Here is a 23,419-nt window from a genome sequence, read left to right on the forward strand (position 1 = left end):
TTATATTTTTCTGCACCATCACATTGGTTATTAACTTAAGGTGACAGAGCTGTAATCTATATTCTATATTTTAGAACGATTCACTTTAAACATCTTAACTAGAATTTCATGATATAATACATAGGTAATTCAAACGATTAAGAATGGCTTATGTTTTAGAGTGGTATGCTCAACTTAATTTCTAACTTTAGATTCAAAACAGTGAAAGAAATAGTCTAATTTTAGCTTCAGCACATAAAAAAAAGACAATAATGCACGTTGTTCTATAAAACATACTGCTGTCGGGTTCAAACAGCATATTTTTTATTGCTCAGTGTTCTGCAAGGGTATAAGAAGTTTCTTTGCGTCTTTATTGTCCTTATGTACAAGTGTAAGTTACAAACTCACAGAGCAGCTAATGTGGAAACTATGCACACACGTATACCGTTAAAATAAATATAAAAATCAAAGGAAATAAGCCGTAAAAATGTCTTAAAAAACAGTTTTGTTTTCTCTTTTTTTTTGCTGAAATAAATCAAAATTCCTAAAACTCACACCAAAAAAATAAAAATTTGCACATACATTTTGATGAATCAATCCAGCCCCACTGGGCCCACACAGACATGCAGGTACATTATGTTGCATCCAGATTTTATCGTTTCGAACCGCGGGGCGATGTGTGTACTAAACATTCAACGACTTGCTGTGGTTTGGAACAGGTAAACTATCATCAATTTAAAAAAAAAATGTTATAAACAAAGGCTGCATTTTAGTTAAGTTGTTGTCAGGATGTACGGGTTTGTTGCTTTAAATGCTGCAAAACTTTGCACTGAGGGGGAAAAAACAGGCAAAAGAGTATTAAAAGGGGAGAAATAGACAAACATACAACTATGTGTGTGCAAATATGATTAGAATCCATAAGAAAAAAAAAAACTGTCCAGTAACTATTTGGTACATAGAAAGAAGTTGTAGATATTATATTTGAGCCTGCATATGCATACAAACAAACAAGAAAAAAAAAAAAAAAGAAATTCTCTCAAACTACACAAGAATGTTCTGAACTCATCTGATATGAAACCGTTTCATGGCTGCAAATAAATGTCTGCATATGAAATTCAAATTTGATAAGAGTACGTAAAAATCAGTAATCTGTAAAACATTAACTCAAGCATCCATCCGGTTAACAGCTCTGCATCTGAAACTCAAGACTTGATGCATAAGAAAAAGAAAACGAGCTATACTGTTTAGATCTTTAGTTTATGACCTACAAGTTAATATTTGTATCATGGCCGCCGACGAGGGAGAGAAGCGGTTCTGTCCTCAATTTTAGGTTCTTCACCTATTAGTCTAATGTAATAATAATAATAACAATAACAATAAAAAAATGCTAACTTCACCTGAGAATGCAAAGAGGTCTGTGAAAGACATTAACATGCGTGCAATTAAAACCGAAAAAGAAAACAAGCAACAATATACAAAATAGCTATATCTTTGTACATATATACTTAAAAATTACAGGTCTCTAGATACTTTCTAACTCTGCGTTTCAGCTAACGTGGCTGCACACACACGTAACTTAATCACACGTACTTTAATCCAGACATGAAAGTGGCACTGCGGCCATCGCTGCACATCTTGTAAAGTGCTCTGAAGTGTAAAGAGAGACAGAATCCAAAGTTATGTCATGTAAAGTTTTTAACTCGTGTCCCCGGCGTGCACGCTGCTGCAGACAGACGGGGCGGGTTGGTTCATCAGCTCTGTGGTGAGATTCAGCAAACTACAACACATCTGCCTGCACACTGACACACACACACACACACACATGCAAAAGATGTCATAATCTTGGTTTAACTAGAACTGGGCGATATTTCTTAAAAATAAAATCCCACCTTTTTTTCTTTTTGTCATACCTTATCGATTTTTTTCTTTAAAAAAAAAAGGAATTATAAAGAAAAGAATACTTTCAAAAAGTGGCTTTTATTTCAGTCATGCCTTCTGAAAAGTCGTACGACGGGACATTGAGGCGATACGAGAATTTTTGTTTAACTTGCGGTCATAATATTAAAGCAGGGTTGTCCAAAGTGGGTCCTGGAGCGCCGGCATCCTGCATGTTTTAGTTCTCTCACTGGTTTAGCACACCTGGATCAAATGATGGCTCATTAGAAGGACTAAGAAGAACACTGACTTGCTGAGGAGGTTGTTACTACAACTAGGGAGAGAACTGAAACATGCAGGATGCCGGCGCTCCAGGACCCACTTTGGACACCCCTGTATTAGAGGAATAAGGAGGCAATTTTACCAGAAGAATGTCTTAAAATTAATCAATAAAAAAAGAGAAATGGATCATCACCCAGCACTTTATGCACTTCTTTACGTTTTATTGGGAATTTTGTGATTAACGAGAATAAATAAAATGGTTCTAAATTGGAAAGTGAAAGCTAAATGGCTTCGCGAAGAAAAAAATCTGGCATGCATGTGTATTCACCCCCACTTTTACAACGATCCTCTCTAAACATGGCCGCCACTTTGACTGACAGCCAGGAGGCCTGTGGTGACTCTGAAGGAGATGCAGAGACCAGCAGGTCGGGTGGAACAATCCATCGCCGGGGCAACCTGCATTTCTGAACTAAACGAACTGAACGCTTCGGGCTACGTGCAAAACCCAGAACCCATCTCAGCTACATGGTGAGACATGGTGGTGACGGCATCATGCTGGGGGGGATTCGTAAGCAGCAGACTTTTTGATGAATGAGATTATATGAAATGATGAACAGGCAGGAATTTAGGCTGTGTGACGCTCTTAGGGACCCAAAAACACATGCAGGTGTACTTGATGTGAAATGGGGGTCGGTGAGGTTTTAGAGACAAGGGGGTGGGGTGGTGCAACGAAACTGGAGAAAATCGAAGGGCTTTCGCAACGCAAAGTCTATGCTTTACCAAAAGATGTGGCCGTCAGAACGTCTCAGAATTAAATCTGTTTGTTTTTTTTTAAACTTACAAAATGACTGCTGGTGTGAAGAAACGAATCACTGTCTGAATTTAAAGATGGCATTTTAGAACGAGTAACTTCAAATACGAACACTTTCCACTGAGGTAGGATGAATCGACGGTGCTCCAGCACCAGCTCTGCAGCCATGAGGACGGGGAGGGTTAGGAGGAACGACTCGGCCTCCTGCAGGCGACAGTGATTCGTCGCCTGCAGGAGGAACAATACTTGATCTTTGTTCTTGTGTGTTTAAGGAAAATAAAAAAATAAAAAAATTACAGCAATTTCCCGGTAACAAAGTTTCCTAATTGAATTTGATCTATGTTCCTTTTTTTCTGAATGCAAAAACAAGAAGTCCAACCATAGCAACAACGACTCTGCTGCCTGAACTGATGATGATGAAGATGATGATGGAAGAGAGAAGAGGAAGACTGTAGGCTGGATCCTCAGAGAGGGGCGATCCAGCCGGCACGTTGCAGCGTCGATGACGTTTCATCAGAGTCCTGTGCGGTCGCTCACTCCACCGCGAAGCCGCACGTCTCCTCGATCGCCGTCAGTAGCTTGTCGTACAGTTTGTCGTAGCTCTCGTAGGGAGGAATGTCGATCCGGTTGAAGCTGGAGAAGAACAAAGGAGAGAAGGTGTTCAGCGCGGCATACTGCTGTAAAACTCTTCAGGTCGAGGGTTTTTCATGTTTCCTGTTAGCGAGTTCTGTTTCAGGATGACAGATATTTTTCAAGATGGCCACCGTTTTTGAGTCTTTTAAACCAATTATGTTACCCACTTTTATGTCGTGGTGGATGGCCTTTATGTCACTTCTTTGGTCATACTATTCATACAACCGTAAAGTATTAATATGTTCCAAAGTCAGATGGCAAAACTGAAACTGAGGACTTGGCGAAACTCAAACTAGTCGTCAAGAAGATGTGAGACACAGGCTGAGAGAAGGATGTCTGATGTGTGAGTGTTAGCTTTCAAGAATTAGTGCTTAGCATTAGCTTCTGCTAATTTTTTGTGGCTTACTGTGACCTTATGCTATTTTTTAAATGTTTTTAGCAGTTTAGCATTAGTTTCTACACATTTTTGGGTGTTTAGTGTTACCTTCTGCTATTTTTTCAATATTTTAACCAGGTTAGCATTAGCTTCCACAAATTTTTTGTGATTAGCGGTTTAGGATTAGCTTCCACTGGATTTTTTAGTGTGTTCAACAGTTCAGCGTTAGCTTCTGCAAACATTTTTACAATATGCTTAGTGGTTTAGTGTTATCTGCTAATTTTTAAAAGGGTTTTGGCAGATTACCGTTAGATTCTACTAATAGCGTAGCTTTAGCTTATGCTATTGCTTTTTATGTGTTAATGTCAAGGTTCTTTGTCAGAAAATTAATGGTTAGTGAACCTAACCAAACATTTATTCTCCATTACAACCAAAAAGAAAGACAAGATCAAGAAAACATATTATGTGGGCTGTTTTGATGCCAGACACATTCATTTAATTGCCAATCTTAATGCAAAAATTTATTTTCCAAGTCAATTACGGTGGCCATCTTGAACAAAATCAAGAAATTATCAGTAAATATGATTTCAAATTATGTATGATTGTACACAAAAGTGATATGTGTTAAAAAAAATTTAAAATGGGGAAATCTAGCACAAAAATAAATTTTCTTTGGCGGCATACTGTTAGCGTATTGCTTTCAAAAAGCAAGCCTCTGGGAACATCTGTGTCACATCAGGTTCTTGTATTTTCATGTGAAAGATTTTGCTAAAATATTCAATTATCTGCTCCACTAATTGGCATAAACAACTAAACCTGAATGGAAAATTTTTACTTCAATCATTTGAACAATGTAATAATTTTTGATGCCTCTCATATTTGAAGAAACAAAGCCATAACTGATGTACATGTTCAATCATGACAAACTGTAAAGATATGCTTTGGGATCATAAAACGTAATCTCTGCTCTCTGGCGGACGCGCGCCTCACCAGGTGTGCGCTTTGGGCAGATTATTGGCGTTGGCATCAATCTGATGAATGGTGAAGAGTCGGGGTCCTGCTGCACCTGCAATGAAAACATACAGCAGGACTGATGAGTTGTAGTGCAGACTACAACATGCACTATGCTCTGCACATATTGTTAAAACATTTTTTAAAATAAATTTCTGTCTACACAAGGGATTGCTGCACAAATCAGTGCTCTATATCGATCAGATATAGAGCACGTTAGTATCTTGAGATACTAACATATTACCAACTTTCAGTTGCAGTTTTGGTTTAACAACATTAAAATTAAAATCATCAGACCTGAATGCGACGTTATGACTGGACAGATCTGAATTTAATTTGGATGAATTGTACATGTTTGTAAAGTTCCTCCAGATGGAATTTCTTGTAATTTGGCCAATCTGACAACAAACCCTACAGTGGGCGTGCCTGGCCAGCAGGTGGCGACAACGCTCACAAAACAGCTTGTGTTTTTCTCAACGCCTTTCAGTTTTTCTCATTTACTTTCTCGGTAAATTATAAAAACGTTTATTGAATTAATAAAGAAATCTCTTAAGATGTAGTGCAACAAAAGCTAGCTGGGCGCTACACGCGGCTCCTGGCTTTCTGAAGCGATCTGCTGCAGAGCGGTGAGTGACGTTAAGCACCCTGTAAAGCCTTGAAGCCCTGCAGCGGGACTCTGGACGAGCCAGTGACGAACTGCAGCAGCCGGGCCCTCCTCTCCTCGTCGAACGACTCCACAGCTTTCCAGAACCACTTGACGATGTTGCTGTCGGGGGTGCAGTGCTTCAGCCGAGTGTTGGACTTCCAGTCGGCGATGTCGATCTTCCCCAGGCCACACACGATCAGCTGAAAGCACAGACGTTTCGGTCGCCGTGAAACGGAGCGCGTTGAGACAAATTCAAGAGAGATAAATGACGAATGAGATGCTCTTTTAGGTGCTGCTGTACCTCTAATTCCTTCTCGTCGAAGGCCTTGAGCAGGTGCTGTGGGATGACCTCGTTGAAGCCTTTCTGGAGAGCCAGAAACTGAGCCTCGATGCCATGGAGGAAACGCCAGTTCACATAGAGCCTGCAGACGGGTCCGGAGGAAAACAGCGTTCAGCACATTTCTCACACCAACACGGGGGAAACTGAAGACGTGGAGCTGTGCTGAACTGTCCTGTACCTGACATACTCCTTCTTGGTGTCCTCCGTCACCGGGATGCTCTTCCCGTTGGGCTTCAGCTCATGCGGGATGATTTCTCCGTAAGCGTTGTGCTCCACGCAGAAAGTGTGGTCCAGGACCCCAGTGATGTCGTTGTCCCTGAGGAGCAGAGACTGTTTAGTACTCGGCGAACTGAACTCGGACAGAACCGCTCTGTCCGAGTTTCCTCTATGCTGAGGAAACTGGATTTCACTGTCACGTAAACTCATGCCTGTCTGCAGGCTGCATTAGACGTTATCCAGTCACATTTGATATCAGCCACTACCAACAAAATAACAATGAAATTATAAACACACTTAATTGGGTTATAATTCAACTGACAAACACTTTGTTGGTCCCAAAGGGAAACTAAATGTAACTCGATTATTCAAGTTTCTTCAGAGTTGCTGTAGATACTGATAGCAGAGGGAAGGAATTATCTCCAGTAGCAGTCTGTGTTAAAGTGAATCTGAAGAAACCTCTGACTGAAGAGACTGTATAGTTGTATGTCAGGTTGTTGATTTTATGAAGTCATTCTTTGTACCATCGTCTCCAGTTGTTCTACAGCAGCACCCATAAGATATTTTATTATTAGAAAATATATTAAACCCATTAAAACTGATAGTAGACACACATTTAATAGGTTTAAAAATGGTTCTATTTATTTTAAAGGAAAGAAAGCAGAAGCTATGACAGGATCTGGAGAAAACATTAGCAAAAAGTTATTCCCATTTTTAATATTTTATTTATATTATCTATGACTTTTATTTCATATTTTCAGGTAACTTGATACAATCATTCTAAATACTGCTTTAACAATGTTATTTTCTTCAAATAGATACTTTTGGTGCCGTGTTGTTAACATTTTGTGTAGATGAGTCTGGACTGACAAAGTGTTGAACTGTGAGCATCCATCCTTATTTTAAAATAATCAGAGTTATTGTTAGAGTTAAGCCGCATAATGTTTAAACTGATGGGGAATATTAAATGATTTCCTCATCATATTTATTCTCTGAATTTCCATGTTTAAAGGTGCTAATTGTACTAGAATCTTTCTGCTGTCCCTCCTCCAGTAGACATAGAAACATTTAACTAGGCTGCACTAAACAGGTTTTAAAGAACTTTTTCAGTCTACAATCTTAAAAAAGTTCAGTTTAAGTGAATTGGAACCTTTTAATAAACTAAATTTGCATTTAAAATGACTTTTTATTTTATTCAGATTAGTTCTGAGTGGATAATTGTTGCAGTACATTAGCAGCTATATTCCCACCTGTTTGTTTAATTGAAAACGATCCGCTGACAACGAGATCACCATTTTGAATAATGGCACCAAATGCATCAATATTAAAATACATCACAATAAAGTAAGTATTCATCTTGTGTCAAAATGTGACCAATGTGTCAAAAAAGGCTTTTTTTCCTCTGCTGCCTTTCTCAGTGGAGAGGTTTCACTGACTCGGCACCAGAGGGCGCTACAGTTAAAACTGTTGATTTGGTTTTTTTCCTCTTTTTAGTTAACAATTTCTCTTCATTTTTTCCAAACTCCAATGCATTTTTATAAATCTTTTTTTACAACAGCGTTGGAGAACATGGACAAATTAACGCTGGAGAAAATTAAATTAAATTAAAAGAATTAAAATAAAATAAAACAGCTGCTTTTAAAAGTAATGTCTGATCCTGGCAACAACATCAGAGCAGAAGTGAACACAAGTACTTCATCATGACTTTTCTTCTTCTACTTCTCTTCTTGAAAGCTGAGTAATAATACTTAAACATAAGAATTGAAAAGCTTCAAACGTCCACATGTCCAGCAGTAACGTTTGACTATTGATTGATCGATTAAGAAACACGTCTCTACTTACAAGATCCAGACGAGGCTGTTGTGGAGGTCGGGGTCGACGGACTCCATGTCGTCCAGCGTGATTGGTTTCCCAAGCAGCTGTTTGTAAAACGGCAACGTGAAGCCTCCGTCGATGTAGTGGCCGTGAAACACCGCCATGCCCATGATGCGGCCCACAAAGTGGAAGTACGACAGGTGTTCCTGCAGGTTACGAACACCGTTTACCTGGACTCTGATTGCTCCAGTAATGTCACAAACGATGACAAAATCTAGCTCAAAGTCTTACAGTTTTGTACATTCAAACAAGCCAATACATGGAGATAATCCTTACTGGGTTGACAGCAGAGTCTGGGTTAATCTGTAGAGTGTAGATGTCGTCTCTGGAGTACTGGAACAAGCCGTAGTACGGGTTCAACATCTCGTGTGACAGCAGGTACAACCACTCCCTGAAACACCGTTTGGGTCAGCTCCAAATCTGTCAATGTGTCAACATGCGTCGTCCGAAAGACGGCTTACCGAGCAACTCCTCCATAGTCCAGTCCCTCTTCTCCTCTGAATTTTATCATCAGTCTTTTCCAAAGATCCTTTGGACGCATCTTCATCACTTGTCGATACGACTCCTGAGGGTCAGGACAGACAGCAGAACCGCACGGCCGACTTAGCAAAACTTACAATCAAACAAGCTGCGTGAGACACAGGCTGACGTAACATTGCTCTCAATCGTCTTACCTGGTTAAATAAAGGCTAAATGGAATATTGTTACTGAAAAGATTGGCATTTTGAATTCTCTAAACAACGCTGTAGGACCAACGCCGACCCTGAAAAGACCCAGATACTTATGGATGTCTGGATGAAGATGGCAACATTACAAAAAAAAAAGTTTTAGACTGGAAATAGCTAACTTAATAATACATTAAAATATGAAATACATGCACAAAAATGTATTTAAGGTTGCTACGCATTTTCGTACTTTTACTAACTTTATTGGATAAGTTTGTGTGCACCACCAAGCAGACGTTGGTGGAGTCGTTTGATGTGACGACGGGAGGTTTTTGAACTTGTAGGAATAGATTAAGTTAACTTTCGTTTACGTCTACATTTTAAGAAATTATTAGCTATTATTTTGTCTGAATTGTGCTAGAAATAAACGAAACATTTTTCAAACAATCAAAAAAACTCCATGTTGCTTTTTCTTAGAATAATTTTGGTTTTAGAACTTAAAAAGGCACCGGCAGCCCTTTTTAAGAAAAAATACAAATTTGAATGACTACATGTGTGGACTAAAGTACCAGAACGATAAAGGAACGATGGAGAAGCATTCTGAGGGATAGAAAAACAGATGGACCAATAAACGTGCATTGAACAAACCTTCAGACAGAGAACAAAGTCTGGGAAAGCAAATGTTTTTCATCATTCTTACTTTATTTCCGGACTTTCCCAAACCGTGTAAGAACCCTGATTAATAGAAAGCCACAAAAGCTGTAAGGAGCAACAATAGTGCCTATAACACCAGCGTTTCCATCCATGCTGGTGGAAACCTGCAGCACCGGTTCATGCTTGAAAGCATCAGAAGAATCCGCGGAGCAGGTTCGAGAACTTCCTGCTTCCACGTCAAAACGGGATGAAGTCATCGTTTTCAGAGCTCAGCTTGTAGTTAAGAACTTATGTTTGGCCATGAACGCTCGCCACTGCTGTCTTCACTCCGCTGCTCGCCCGGAGCCGCACCCCCCCTCCGCCTCGCCCCCGTTACTTTAGCTGCTGAAATCACGCAGAAGGAATGCCTTTGCCTCAGCTGAACAAATGATTGGAAGTGCGAGAAAAAAAAAGCAGAGTAATAGCTGCGCGGTGTTGTGAGAATTGAGAGTTTTCTGCTCGCTTTTGGAAATCAAGAGGCAGGAACTCACAAAAAGAAAATCTTAAAAATGCATGACACACAGGGGTTTGCACGGTTTTCCCACGGTAACATTTTAATGTCTTCAAGGCAAGTTTTCCATGGAGATAAAAACAATACAAATGAACTAAAGAGGGCAGTTTAAATTTACTACTATGTATAATTTATTAGTCATTAATAAGATATTGTGATAGCATTCTACACTCTGCAGCACGGACAAGATAAACTAAAATTTAACAAAATGTTATGCTTTGACATGTCTGGAAAAGTTACAAAAATTATTCCTGTTAAGTTTTCTGATGTTGAGCAAATAGAAATAATTTTAGTCATTCTGACCAACTTAAAACAAACTCAGTTTGGTCTGATTTAACTTCAAACAGTAAGAGAAATAATGTACTTATTTATAAAAATGTTTTTCAGGTCTAATCTTGTGATTGTGTAATTGCATAATTTATATGAATCATTTTCATTTTGGTCTTTCCACATAATTATTTTAGTCGGTCTGATTATGTAATTTTTGAATATTAACTCTCCTGTGGTTTTAAGATACAGGGTCATATGGCCTTCTTCAGTTTTTTATTCTGTAAAAACTGACCCCACATGCGCTTTTACAAGTTTTTTTGTGGGTGGTTTTGGGAACTGACGGTCTGACAGGATTTCTCCACTTTCCTGCTGTCAGACCGTGACATTTGCTGCGCTCTTCCTGAGTTAAATAACTGACATTTTGCTGCTTGAGTAGCCTTTTTAACATTTTACTCTAAAGTAAAAAGTAATTTCTTGGACTGCCACTTTTCACTTTTACTTCAGTAGAAGTATGTTGAAGTACTGCTGCTCTCACTCAAGTACAACTTGTGGCTCCTCTGATGACATGGAACCATTCTCAAGAATTTCAAGCACCTGCACGATGAAGCATAATGTAAAAATGCAGGTTGAATCACTGCTCCCTGGATATATTTATGCGTTTATTAAACAAATTCAGTTTTAAAGACCACTATTAAAGGTCAGGCAAAGGCTGTAGCTGAAAATCAGCATTCCTAAGTGCTTGGTGTTTAAAAGACGCCGGTTTAGTTTTCTTTTTCTTCTTCTTTTTACCTCGAAGATCTCCTCCCGGCTGACCTCGATGCGGCAGTGGCCGGCTTGCGGCTGCTGCTGTGAGAGCTCCTGCCGGAGAATCTTCAGCTTCTGCACCAGGTCTCTCTTGTACTTGGGCACCGTCAGACACTCCGCCTCTTCGGGGAGCTGAGCGGGAGACAGAGCCTGTGGAGGGGCTCCGGGACCACCCTGATCCTTTAGCTGTGGTGGATGGCTGCCGGAGGAAATGAAGACAAATGAGGAAAGATACGATTGTTTTACTCTCTCTCTATAAAAAAAAAGAAAAAAGTTGAAACCAAAGCTATTTCTTTCACTTGCGACATCAAAAGGTGAATGTAATTAGGAGAGCCGCGTTTTTTCCTGTTTATCGCTCTAAATCCGGTGGATGTGATGGATTTGTGTGGACATAAAGAGAGGAGGGATGTGTAGCGCAGGGAATTCCCAGACCTCTTCCTCTCATGTGTGCTTCCAACCACAGACCGGTGGAGTTTTGTCAAAAATTCCCTCTCTGCCCTCAAACTCATCGCCGGTGTTAAAACAACAGGCCTTTAAGCCCTGCAGTGAATCTGATCCCGGGTCTGTGTGAGCAGGCGAGGCGCGCTACCAGACGCTCGGTAAATAGAGCCACCAGAAAAGACACAGAAGGGGAAATAAACCGAATAAGCAGAAACACACAAGCTCTCTCACAGCGGCCTGGCGCTCCTCGCCAGCGCTACTTATAGGGTTGTGTTTTCTCAGCTCATCAGTATCCCAGATTTTTCTTCAAATTCAGCAACTGTTTTCCTTTTTATAAAAAAACAGATCCTTTAAATCATTCTTCCAGCTGTTTCTGTCTCTACTCTGTGTCGAATACTTCCCGTCTACTAGAAACTTCAAAAAAAGAAAGAAAAAAAAAAGGGGGGGGGGGGGGGCCTTTGGTCGTCAAGCCGAATCCTTGAAGGTGACTTCAACCTCTTTGTTTTGTTTTAAGTAACGCAAAAAGTGGTTTCAACAAAATATTTTGGATTCTTTAATTGGTTGGTGTTCCTTTTTCATGAATTCAGAGTCACAAATGGCTCTTTGGACCTTTGCACAATTAAAATAAACATAGTAAGAAAAAAAATAACAGTGCAGGAAGGAGTAAAAGTACAATGGGTCTATAAATCTTCACAAATCTTGTTAACAAAAAGACAAATTTGAAAAATGTTAATGTCATAAAAAGTAAGAATCTGCAGATTCTTAAACAGAGAAAAGAACCGAGTAATGTTTTTAAATATACCTGTAATAATAACGCAGGTTTTAGCTGTTTTTTTCCAATTATTTCATGAATTGAAATAATTGTCGCAATATTTCATCAATTGCGCTGACTTTCCACTACAGGATGAGACTAAAAATTAGCAGCAATGCTTTCTAAAACTAGTTTTCTTTTCATTAGGTTGGTACTTTTTTACAGATAATTTTCCAGAAATATTAACGTCCTGTAAAAGACGATGCCAAAGTTGTTGTTTTTTTATTTAAAAACATACATAAAATGGTTTTTCTTTAATAATAACAGATTCAAAAATAATAAGTTGTCTTTTCTTTCTCCAAAGGTAATGTCACATTTGTGGCTCTGAATGAGTTTTTCTCAGCTGGACTAAAAACGGCTCTTTGGACTGTAAAGGCTGCAGACCAGCTGGAAGTTAACTTATTTTATACTTCCAAACTTGTTCAGTTGTGTTTATTTGTTCAGTAACTCTTAACAACTAAAAGTACACGTTTTGCTCATTTATTTGCAGATGGCGCAGTTTTAAAGTCCATTAAAGTGGCAATAAAAATAATTGCGAGAAACCGGTCCAGGGGAATCATACCATCAATATAACTGGGTGTCAAGTATTTACGCTGGCTTGTAACAATCCTTATTTCTACGGAGGATGTTAGTGTTATCGTCCATTTATCGACATCCAGGCAAACTGATCAATATGCTATTGATTTTGGGCTGCATCGTCCAGCGATTTTACTATTTTCAACTAAACCCTCAGCTGTTCTGAGGAGGGAGAGAAAAGGACAAAAGCATGCTGGACAAAAATAAACCATAATCCAGTTTGGGGATTTACAAAACTCAAAGGGTTCAATTTCTTCTTCTTCTGTTGAGAGAGAATCAGATCAAGTCTGGACAAAGGTGAGCTCTCTAGTGTTGGCCTGCTCCAGCCCACACTGTGGTGTCTGTGGTGAAACGCCTGGGTGGGCTTCAGAAAAACATATTCTTTCCTCCAGCAGGACGGCAGCCCTCATTTTCCTTTGAGAAGACGCTGAGTCAGCAGAGGACCTCTTTAGAAAAGGCTACTGTCCCCCGCCGGGAGGGGAGAATCAGCGCTGCAGTCGGCCAGACAGCAGGCAGCGAACCAAGTGTGATAGATGATGGAGGAGAGGCCCTGTGAGGCGGGAGAACACAGTCCCCCACCATCGCCAGCGCTTTGGGTCTCCAGCTCAGTGGGTTTAAAAGTAGCCTATGTATCTATTTGGGCTCCCCCAGGCTATATGGCTGCAGTGTTTTCACTACTGTATCCCCTGTATAATCAAGTCCACTGCTATTTATTTCCTTGGCAGGCGCCGGGGCTTCTCGCATGTTAAAGAAAGGGTAAGACTACAGCGCAGCAGTCTTGAAAACCACTTTAGCAAAGCAAGGAAAGATGCCCTAAAAAAATGTAGAAGGACTTTGTATCGCTTATAAGACTCAGGAACCATGTAATAAAACAAAACTTTAATGAATAGCTTATTTTGAGGGAATAGCATTAAAGTTCATCCTGAGCTAGTTCCCAAATATGACAGTAAATGCAGAAAACACAAAAAGCCAAGTCATACTGCAAAAGCTACTTGAAACTGGGACTGCAACTAATCATTATTTTAGTAAATTAATTTTAGTAAATGTCGATTATTCTGACGATTTATTGGTTAAAAATTCTGCTGATTTTTTTATTTAGCCACTTAATTGTACAATATTAGAAATACATTGAAAGATGCAAATAAGTATTTTCAATATCTTTTTTAAATGAGAAAATGAGCACAAAAAAAATTAGGAGGAATAATTAATTGGATAGCAAAAGATGCTTAAATAGAGATTTAATTTTTTTTTTTGTTTGTACAGAATTTGAACCAGATGAAGCTAAAACTACAACTTGAGGAGTTCTGGGTAAACATATTTGTTGACAGGCTTTTTTTATTTTATCTTAAATGCAAATGAATATATTTTTTTGTAAAGTTTTGGCTTAATTACTTTTCTGACCGTGTTGATCTTTCATCAAATGGCCACACTTTACTCCAATTAGCGATCAAATACTGAATTAGCTGACGATAATTTCAACAATCAATTAATGACGATTAATCTGATTAATTGTTTCAGCCCTAATAAAACATAAGAAAACTGTTTTGAATTCAAAATGGCTGACAGTTTTCAGTAACCGCTGGTTGAGACAGATGGAAAAACATTGTGAAGATTCGCCTGAACTGAATGGCCTGCAGCTGAACCTGCAGAGTCGTGATACGCCTTGATCCTCTTAGTTTATCTGCACTGCGTCTTTACTAAGACTGCATGATAACGAGAGCTCATCTACATGTGGCTTCTTTCACACATTCGTTGAAAAGTGCCATGATGGCTGACTAACTATAGCGGTGTGAAAGCAACAGCAGCTGCACTCCAGAGACCAGAGAATCAACAGGAGCCGATAGGAGAAACTTCAGACTCTCACCTCTCTACCGTACAGCAGAAAATACCCAGGAAATGCCTCAAACATGCCAATGAAAGACTGACCTCTAACATTCTCTCAAAACAGCAAATTACTTCTGGCGTCAGAAATAAAAACAAGAGAAACTGCAGGACAGGAGAAGCAGACTTACTGCGATGAACAAAGTGCTACTGAGTTCAACAGGTTAGGGATAGGGTTAGGGTTGAACAGCAAGAAACGATAAAGGTTTGCAAATCAGTCAGTCATAGATATGACAGCACCTGCTGCAAGTCAACAGAAATCCAGTGGATATCATACTTTTAACAAGAGGAAACATTCAACTCGTGGACTTCATGTCTGTATGTTTCTGTGAGCCTCCAGAACTCCACACATAGTCAGCTACATTTCTCGTGACAAAGCCCTTAATTTCCCACAATCCAAATGGACGCAGCAAGTTTGATGAGCTCGTTGGCAACTAGCCTCGTTTGTTCTACACCAGGGCAGCGACCTGTTCGCTGCTGTGCGTCTTTACGTTTGATTGTGTCGACTCTCAACCTCCCCAGCTTGGTGTCAGACACAAAGTAGCTTGATGTAAACACTGTTTCCTGTCAAGTAGTTTAATGTGCATACTACGAGTACGCGGTCGTAAAAATGTACTTAAGAGCGGGCGTTTCCAGCAGACGTCCGCTATGAGTCTCCGTGGATTTTAGTTCTGCCGTTTTTAGCATATTCCGTCCATTTTTGGGATAAATGAGGGTTTGTGACAAGTTCAAAGATTGAGATGTTAAAAGAGGCTAAATACAATGTGACAAATGTAAAGATGTGTAGATATGTTTGAGGGACACTGTAAAAGTAGAATCCCTTTATCACAGCAACAAAAACCTGAATTTATCGGACTTTATAGAGCTAATTTCCTGGTGTTTTTAGTCACAAGTCTTAGACATGCGTGAATTTATTTTGTCAACCCAACAGTTGGTGTTTGCACTCGTCCTCCACAGGTTAAATCCGCCACACACACACACACACACACACACACACACACACACACACACACACACACACACACACACACACACACACACACACACACACACACACACACACACACGCACACACACACACACATATATATATTGGACCAAACATACTCAACACTTCTTAAAACATCAGTGCAAATATTGATATCCATGTCAGGAAGATTTACAGCTTGGTTGGGAAAACACCGAGCCACTGATGCCCATCTAAAAATACCCTCTCCAAACACTGATGTAATCTCACAAGCAGACTTTTTCTGCCGGTGCAAAAGAAGGAAGCAGCGTATGTGAGAGACAGTGTGGTACACCACAGCCGTGCAGATGTGTCTGACTGTCTGACAATTCAAGGCCTTCACCATCCCAGGTAAAAGGCAACAGTCGTAGTCAGATCTAGAGCAGCGGAGAGCCGAGGTGCAAAATGTGCAAACTGTCTGCTCAGTTCGAAAATGCACAATCTGTTCATCTTGCAGACAAAACAAAAGCTTTCTGTTTGGAGGGCTGTATGAAAAATGGCAAAAACAAAAGCCGTGCAAAAATGTGTGGCATTTCAGTAATGGAAGGAGATTTGATAGACGCAACTTCTGTGCAGTTTTTATGCCAAAGTGGAATAAAACATATTTAAAAAACACAATAAAGTTATTTTCTCAGCTGCCATTTCATGAGTCTAGTTGAAGTAAATGGTCATTGGAGAATCCAAAAATTATGGAAACTGAAATTATGAGAAAGTTAAACAGTTTTATTATTCTAAATAGGAAAAAATTACATATCTTCACAAAAAAAACCCCAACATTTTTCTAAATGAGTTTGTAAATAGAGACGATAGCAACGGGGTTTAGGTATTTAAATAAGATTTTTTTATTTGTTTTTGGTTTATCCAAAGCAACCCATATTCCTTGGAAAGTTAAACGTTAAAAAAAATCTAAGTTTCCTTTTCAAACTACCACAGGATGACATCATAATATAACCCTGTTAAAATTCAAGTATATTTCTCCAAACCTATTTAGTAAATTGTGCATGAAAACAAAACAAAAAAAGCTTTAAGAAAAAAGTTTTTTTTATAAACACTCAAAAATAGCATTTGATGCAGTCATCACCAAACTCAAACACATCTCTTCTGTCTTTGTGGGTCCTGTGTTTAGTGCCATGGTCTTTGTCGCTTAATCTGTAAATAATTTAACCGCATGGTGAACAGAAAGTACAGGTGTAGTGCATTTTGGAAAAGGAGTTTAAAAAGGGGAAATACTGAATGTTTGGTGATTGGGAGCAGATTCTTTCCATTTGGAGGAAACAAAACCTGGTTAAGGCTTTAATCGTTTGATCACAGCCTCTGAAAGGTGAAGTGGAATAAATCCTCTGAAGCAGCAACCAATGATGTAGTAACGACCAATAACTAACACTTGTCAATAATGTAATACTTATTTTTTTAAACAGAAATACTCATTACCAATAACTGTGTAAAACATGTAGGTCATATGACCATGGTTCTCCTTTAGGCCGCGCAATGTGAGCGTCCATCTTTTTAAGACTGACGTAGAAACCGTGTGACACAATAGCGGCATCTTTTCCATGCCTAGTGATAAGTACTGTAATCTTATATTCTGGTGTGAATTAAAAACAAAATCCAATCGACAGGCGAAAGAGATTTTAGTTGAAAGGCGTAAAACCAGAGAGCATTTAGAGGAGTCATAACCCACAGATCAGGAGAGGAGGAGGTTCGACTGGGTGTACAGGTTCGTCTGCTTCACCAGTTTATACATTCATAACTTTCACTTAACTTGTGTGTGGGTATATGGATGTGTGGGCAATATGTGTAAATATTCAATTTATTCATTTTTAAGTGTTTATCTTGCATAAACTCCCAGCTAAAAAAAACAGTAAAAACATGCAAACACCCCCCCCCCCAAAAAAAAGAATTTTTACAATGTCAGTGATTTTTTATGCAAAAAAAAAAAAAAAGCACATTTAAAAGTAGGGCTGAAACGATTAATCGTGATGAATCGATTTCTGAAATAATCATCAACTACTTCCGGAACGAATAAATTGTTAACTAGAGTACACAGACTCAAAAAAGGCCATTTGCTAAACGAGTACCACCCTCAGAGCAGGAATTAAGCAAAAATTGTACAAAAATACATCCACTTTGCATTAAAAAACATTTGTAAATATGTTCTACCCAGAACACCTATAGTGGCAGCTCCAGCTTCAGATAAAGGAATGATATGTTATTGCATTTCAGGAGATAAACTTTTTATTTTCTGATATAAAAATGAACCGATTTGTTTATTAGCATCTATTAATGTATTTTCAATATTGTATACAAAAGGTTAAATGAAAAATGTGCAGAATGTGCCATTTTTTTTGTTCGATTAATCGTTTAATCGTCAAAATAATCAACAGAATAATCGATTCCTAACTGATTGTTAGTCGCAGGCCTAGTAAAAAGTGACATTACAAATCCAAATTGATTAATCCTGACCAGACTTTCAAAAGTTTCATCTGGACTGAATCTATCCTCTACCAGTAAGGAGTCAGACAAGCAGCTAATGGTGGCTGCAGGCAGCGAGGTAGAGCTTCAGCTAACAACGAGTCTTTTCAGACACATATGGATGTGATTTGACCAAATGACCAGATGCTGATTTCCCAAACATGTTTATCCTGCCAGACACAAAGCTCCAACAGAGATTCTGCACCAAAAGAGCAAAACTGGAAAAACCTCTGAGTCACAAAAGGCACAAGGGCCTCCCAGACGGCCAAAACACTTCCTCTAATTTAGTTTATCAGACATGGAAAGCAAATATCCCTTTTCACATTTAACTCCACTGGAAGCTGTTGTGCTGACGAGCGTTTTGCATTGGTCTGAGTGTATACTTGCTGAAGATATAAAGCGACAGTTTCAGAAAACAGTCATAAAGCCTTCGAGGCCATGTTGATGTTTGTACGGGTGTATAATTTGTTATCTACTTTAAGTAGCAAGAAGTCACATTTTTCAGAGTACAAATATGTGCCTGTGCTTTAGCCTTTCTCACCGTTTAAGGGACATTTTTCCAAAAAAAAACACTACAATGTGAGGACTGGCTGCTCCTTATGAGACCCAAAGCCTCATAAGAAGAAGTGCTGCATTAGGATTAGACTAAAGAAATTACTAAAAAATGAATGGAAGTTGATGCAAAGTCTTTGTAAAGATAGAAAGATGTAAAATGCGTGTATGCAGGTTACCTGAGGTTAGTGTTTTGGCTGTCCGGGGCCACGCGGGAACCATTCGAACTCGGGCTGCTGAAGAAAACAGGAGGACAGAAAGGGATTGGGAAAAAAGGAGAAGAAAAACAAAGGAGGAGAGAAAGTTAAAAGGCACCAAAAAAAAAAAAAAAACACCGGCGAACGACACGAGTGAAGAATAAGGATGGGTTTAAAAAGAACAAACAGAAAAACAGATGTGGCAGAGAGGAAAATTAATAAGGAGGGCAGGTTCAAAGAAAATAAACCAGACAAAAAATATACAAGGAAGAGGAGAGAGACAAATGGGAAGATGAAAGTGGGTCAGAAGAAAACATGGACATGATGATATGGATAAAAAGATGGAAAGACAATCAGCAGGGAGATTTAAAGTTGGAGAAACAGAAAAAAAAATGAAATTAGATAAGGGCGAGGGAGCAATCAGTGCTAAAATCACATTATTTATGATTCAAACTGGAAATCATTGTTTGACAAGAACTTTACAATCAGATTATATAAAATGTAAACAAGTCTCTTAAAGTGGCAATAAGGCTTTCCTAAGGGAAACCATTGGTGTCAACATTTGTTTAGTGTGAATACAAAAACAGAGCAGATTGCTGAATAGACTCAGAAAGACTGTAATCAAAAACAGTCGGTTCAAATAATAAATGAAGAGCTGAAAGTAGTTTAAGAAAAATCAGCTTCCAAATGCATCGAGATGCAGACATCAATAATTTTGACTCGATTAACATTTGTCACAACTTAATAGGAGTAATCGCAGAAGGTTGAAGTCTGAAGCGCACTGACAGTTTATGTCGAGTATCGCATGAAAAAACAAAATCACTGGTATAAAATCCATGTCATTGGAAGATGGGTGACATACAGAGGAAATCTTTTAAAACAACAAACATGAGGAATTATATTGGACATTTCAGTCAAAGTAAAACAGCTCACCTTTCCTGCTACCAAAACCAGAAGCCTAAGCTAACAAGCTTTAGCATTACTGGCTTGTTAGCATAGCTAGTTGTTTATTATGCTAACAACTCTCACTGCAAGTTGTGAGCAGCGAGTAATACAAACTAGTAATGCTAGTTTGCCAAAAAGCAAGCTAGCTAGAAAGGGCTTTATTGGGGCTTGTTAGCAGTAGCCTCAACCGCCTCGATTCACGAAACGCCACAAAGATGTCTGCGCGCGACTCAAGCTTTAAACTACATAGAGTATACAAGGTCAAATAGTCCTACCAATCTGTGATTAACGCATTTGATGTCAACTTACATATTTTCTAGGGCTGAAACGATTCCTCGAGTGATTCGAGTACCTCGATTATTAAAATTCTTCGAGGAAAATTGACCTGCCTCGAAGCTTCGTTAATTTATGTTTTATCATTTAGCGCACCATGTTTCAGCCGGAACATTATTTGCGTTGCGCGGAGCTCTGACTTCCGCCTGTGAGTTGTTGACGGAAGCTACGTGTTAGCGGCATAACATCCAATCTTCAAGTTCGGCCCGCGGGGATTTTACTGATTGGTGATAATTCCGGGTTTTCATCGTTTTTGTGGGACCAATAAACATCCTTAAAATGACCGGCGCGATGCCGGGAGTTCGGCAGCCTTTCTGCTCCGGAGCTGCTGGTTGAACGGCGGGAAGAAGCTGAGGAGGATTTATACAGGTGAGCGGAGAGACTGAACACGGCGGGCGGCTGAGGGTTGATGCTTACAGGGTAAGAGCAGCTTTACGGACGAACCGCACAATAAACTTATATCATCCCGTCTGAACAAACGGGAGGCGGAACATGGCTGGTAGATGAGTTTCTGAACGGAGGAGCCGTAAATATCCCGTATTGCTCCCCCGGTCTACAAAAAAGTAACTGGTAGGGAAGCTCAAATGTGGAAAAAATAGACTGATGTTGATATCCGATAGTAACACTAGTGTTATGGAAGATTTACCAATATTTTATTTCATAATTGTTTTTATCCGATTACTCGATTAATCGTAAGAAAAATCTATAGATTACTCGATTAATCGTAAGAAAAATCTATAGATTACTCGATTACTAAAATAATCGTTTACAACAGCCCTAATATTTTCCAATAAATTTAAGATAATTTAAGGCTTTATTTCTACATGCATGAATTAAAGGTTTTTTAAGGATGTGCAGGCACCCTGATACAGGCATTTCTCAAACTGGGACTCTTGCATCAACCTCAAATGTTCCGTCATCTGAGCCTGACAAAGCTACGACCGCACTCACTTGAGCACCAGATGCAGGTTAGCAGACAGTCGTGGATCTGTGAACTGCGTTGTTCGATTGTTGTGGTCAACAAAGTAGACGCGGCCGGTGGCGGTGTTCCTGATCTCCCAGCCTGGAGGCAGTGGTCCCAGCTCCTCACAGTTCACGTTGCTTAAGTCCCTAACAGAAAAAGAAAAATAGAAAGAAAGCATACATGCAGACTTCTTGAAACCAGAACGCAAATGTAAAAAGTATAAACTTCATAAGACACATAAATAAGGTGCAATCATCTTGGTCTTTCTTCCTAATTCTTCCCACTCTCGTTCTGCTCTTCATCCCTGAAACTCCAATCTGGGATAATAATGCGGCTGTTGCCTTTGTGTGTGAAGTGAGGACACATTAGTCAGGAATGAAACGCTGGTTTTCTTTCACTCATCACAAATACCAAATCTTTTCAGCAGCTCCGTCTAAAATGACTGAACCCAGATGTTGTTGCTGTGGGTTGGACGTCGTCCTCCTGCTCAGCCATGGCCAAAAATGCAGAGAAACGGTCCGGCGTGTAATGTTTAGGGAATTGGGTAACGAACTCTAAAGTGTTAGCGAAACAGCATGACAGAATCCGCCGTCGAGTTCCACAACGATCCAAAAAAAAAAAAAAAACACGCTGATCCAACTTTAAACAATTGGCCTGGCTGGCCAGGATCTGAGCCTAAAGTTTGACTAAAAGTCTGTTTCGGAAAGCAAAACAGCAAGAAGAGGAAAAAGCACACCTGCTGAAGACAAAGGCCGCTTCTTCTTGAGTCTGACATTTTAAAAACACAGAGGTCGGCTCTTTAGTCAAATATGCTTTTGGCTGAATTCGACTGTATGATTGGACTCAACTGGAATGAACTGAATTAGTTTGAATTTCTGCTGGACCGGATGTCATTCAGGTGGATGTGTATTGGGTCTGTTTGTTTTGTGTCTTCGGACGGCCCCTGCTGTACAAGCAAAATGCTCTAAATTACACAAACAGAAATAAACGAGGCTGAAGGAGGTACCTGGGGACTCGGGGGTCGTGCCAGGTGCTGACTCCGGTCTGAGTGTGGAGGAAATACACCTGGCCCTGCTGGGTGGTTCTTTGTTCTGAAACAGAAATCAATTTGATTAGAACCTTTAAAAAAAATACAAATAAAATCCAAACAATAAGTTGAGCTTATTAATAAGGCTCTGCTGGCCAAACATGGAAAAGGCAACTTGTCTACCAACTAAAATTATGACTTTATTCTCCTATTATTTAGAATTCATTCACATATGACTATGTACTCGTAATATTATGACTTTAATATCATAATTTCACTATTATTTTTCATTTTCTTGGCCGTAACACTGTCATATTTTCTATCATTAAAGCTTTATTACCTTTTCTCTGAGTTTTAGCAGCACACGGAATATAAATGGCACTTTGAGTATGTCTTCCAACTAAATATGGCATTGTGACTGCAATACTGCAGACAATCTTGAAATGCTAACTGCGACTCCGTTTATTACGCAGCTCAGACCGTTTTTATTTCTTCTCTTTTCGCAATTTAAGACAGAATCTTAAAATTTTCGGATTAAAGCATTTTAGCAGTCTGTGATTAAAGAGAGCAATCGATTTAACTTAAATTTGGAGTTACTAGGAATTAGTTGTCAATATGTTTGTGCAAATAATTTGCATAAAACATCTAAAAACGTAGAAATCGGCGTTAACAGGTCAGAACTCCAGACAGATTTCTCCTTGGCAGAAATGGTACCTGCCGCCACGACTGCACACATACTCAAAAGCTGATCCATCACAACAAACCCCCAGCCCAGCTTCCTGCTGCCTCGCTCCTTTTTCCCCTTCATTGCCTCTGTTTCTGTCTCGCCACTCCCAGCAAGTGGTTCAGAGAGTTCAGCCGAGGAAGAGCCGCTCTGAAGCTGCCGGGCATCAGTGACTCACTTTGCCCGACCTCGACCAGCCTCGCTGGACACACGGGGACCTTTCAAAGGAGACACAGTGCCCAGCAGTGTCATTCTGAATCACTGACATGTAGAACGCCGGGGCTTTTTAAACCGTCTCTGAGGGCTTTGTGGTCGGGACTGTGGATGAATCCTAAAAGTACACTTTTTCTGACGGCAACAAAAATAAAAAAAAACTTTCAAAGTTGCCAATTAAGTACACTTTGCAGTGTGGTAATTTTTACAGTGTATTGCTGAACAATGGGAAGCTCTGAATTTTTTCGCAGAGAAAGGAGAAACGGACAAAGTTTAAAAGTTGGTGAAAA

General features: G+C 39.5%; 1 protein-coding gene across 4 annotated transcripts in view; it reads right to left on the reverse strand.

The window, feature by feature from the left end:
• Positions 1–258: 258 nt before the first annotated feature.
• Positions 259–23,419, reverse strand: part of LOC103471952 (E3 ubiquitin-protein ligase SMURF2) — a 58,462-nt gene continuing 35,301 nt past the window's right edge. Inside the window, exons 9-20 of one of the 4 annotated variants that reach the window (XM_008421450.3) lie at positions 22,172–22,256; positions 21,153–21,311; positions 18,906–18,959; positions 10,973–11,189; positions 8,506–8,609; positions 8,321–8,435; positions 8,012–8,190; positions 6,132–6,269; positions 5,915–6,035; positions 5,612–5,813; positions 4,947–5,022; positions 259–3,580 (exon numbers count right to left, since the gene is read on the reverse strand). In XM_008421450.3, the coding sequence (XP_008419672.1) occupies positions 3,481–3,580; positions 4,947–5,022; positions 5,612–5,813; positions 5,915–6,035; positions 6,132–6,269; positions 8,012–8,190; positions 8,321–8,435; positions 8,506–8,609; positions 10,973–11,189; positions 18,906–18,959; positions 21,153–21,311; positions 22,172–22,256 (1,550 nt within the window). In that variant the 3' untranslated portion in view covers positions 259–3,480. Of the gene's footprint in view, positions 3,581–4,946; positions 5,023–5,611; positions 5,814–5,914; positions 6,036–6,131; positions 6,270–8,011; positions 8,191–8,320; positions 8,436–8,505; positions 8,610–10,972; positions 11,190–18,905; positions 18,963–21,152; positions 21,312–22,171; positions 22,257–23,419 lie in introns of all 4 variants that reach the window. The other 3 variants (XM_017306694.2, XM_008421297.3, XM_008421372.3) reach the window with 3 other exon arrangements.

This window comes from Poecilia reticulata, chromosome 1 (assembly GCF_904066995.2).
Source record: "Poecilia reticulata chromosome 1, P_reticulata-male-v2, whole genome shotgun sequence".
Lineage (NCBI taxonomy): Eukaryota > Metazoa > Chordata > Actinopteri > Cyprinodontiformes > Poeciliidae > Poecilia > Poecilia reticulata.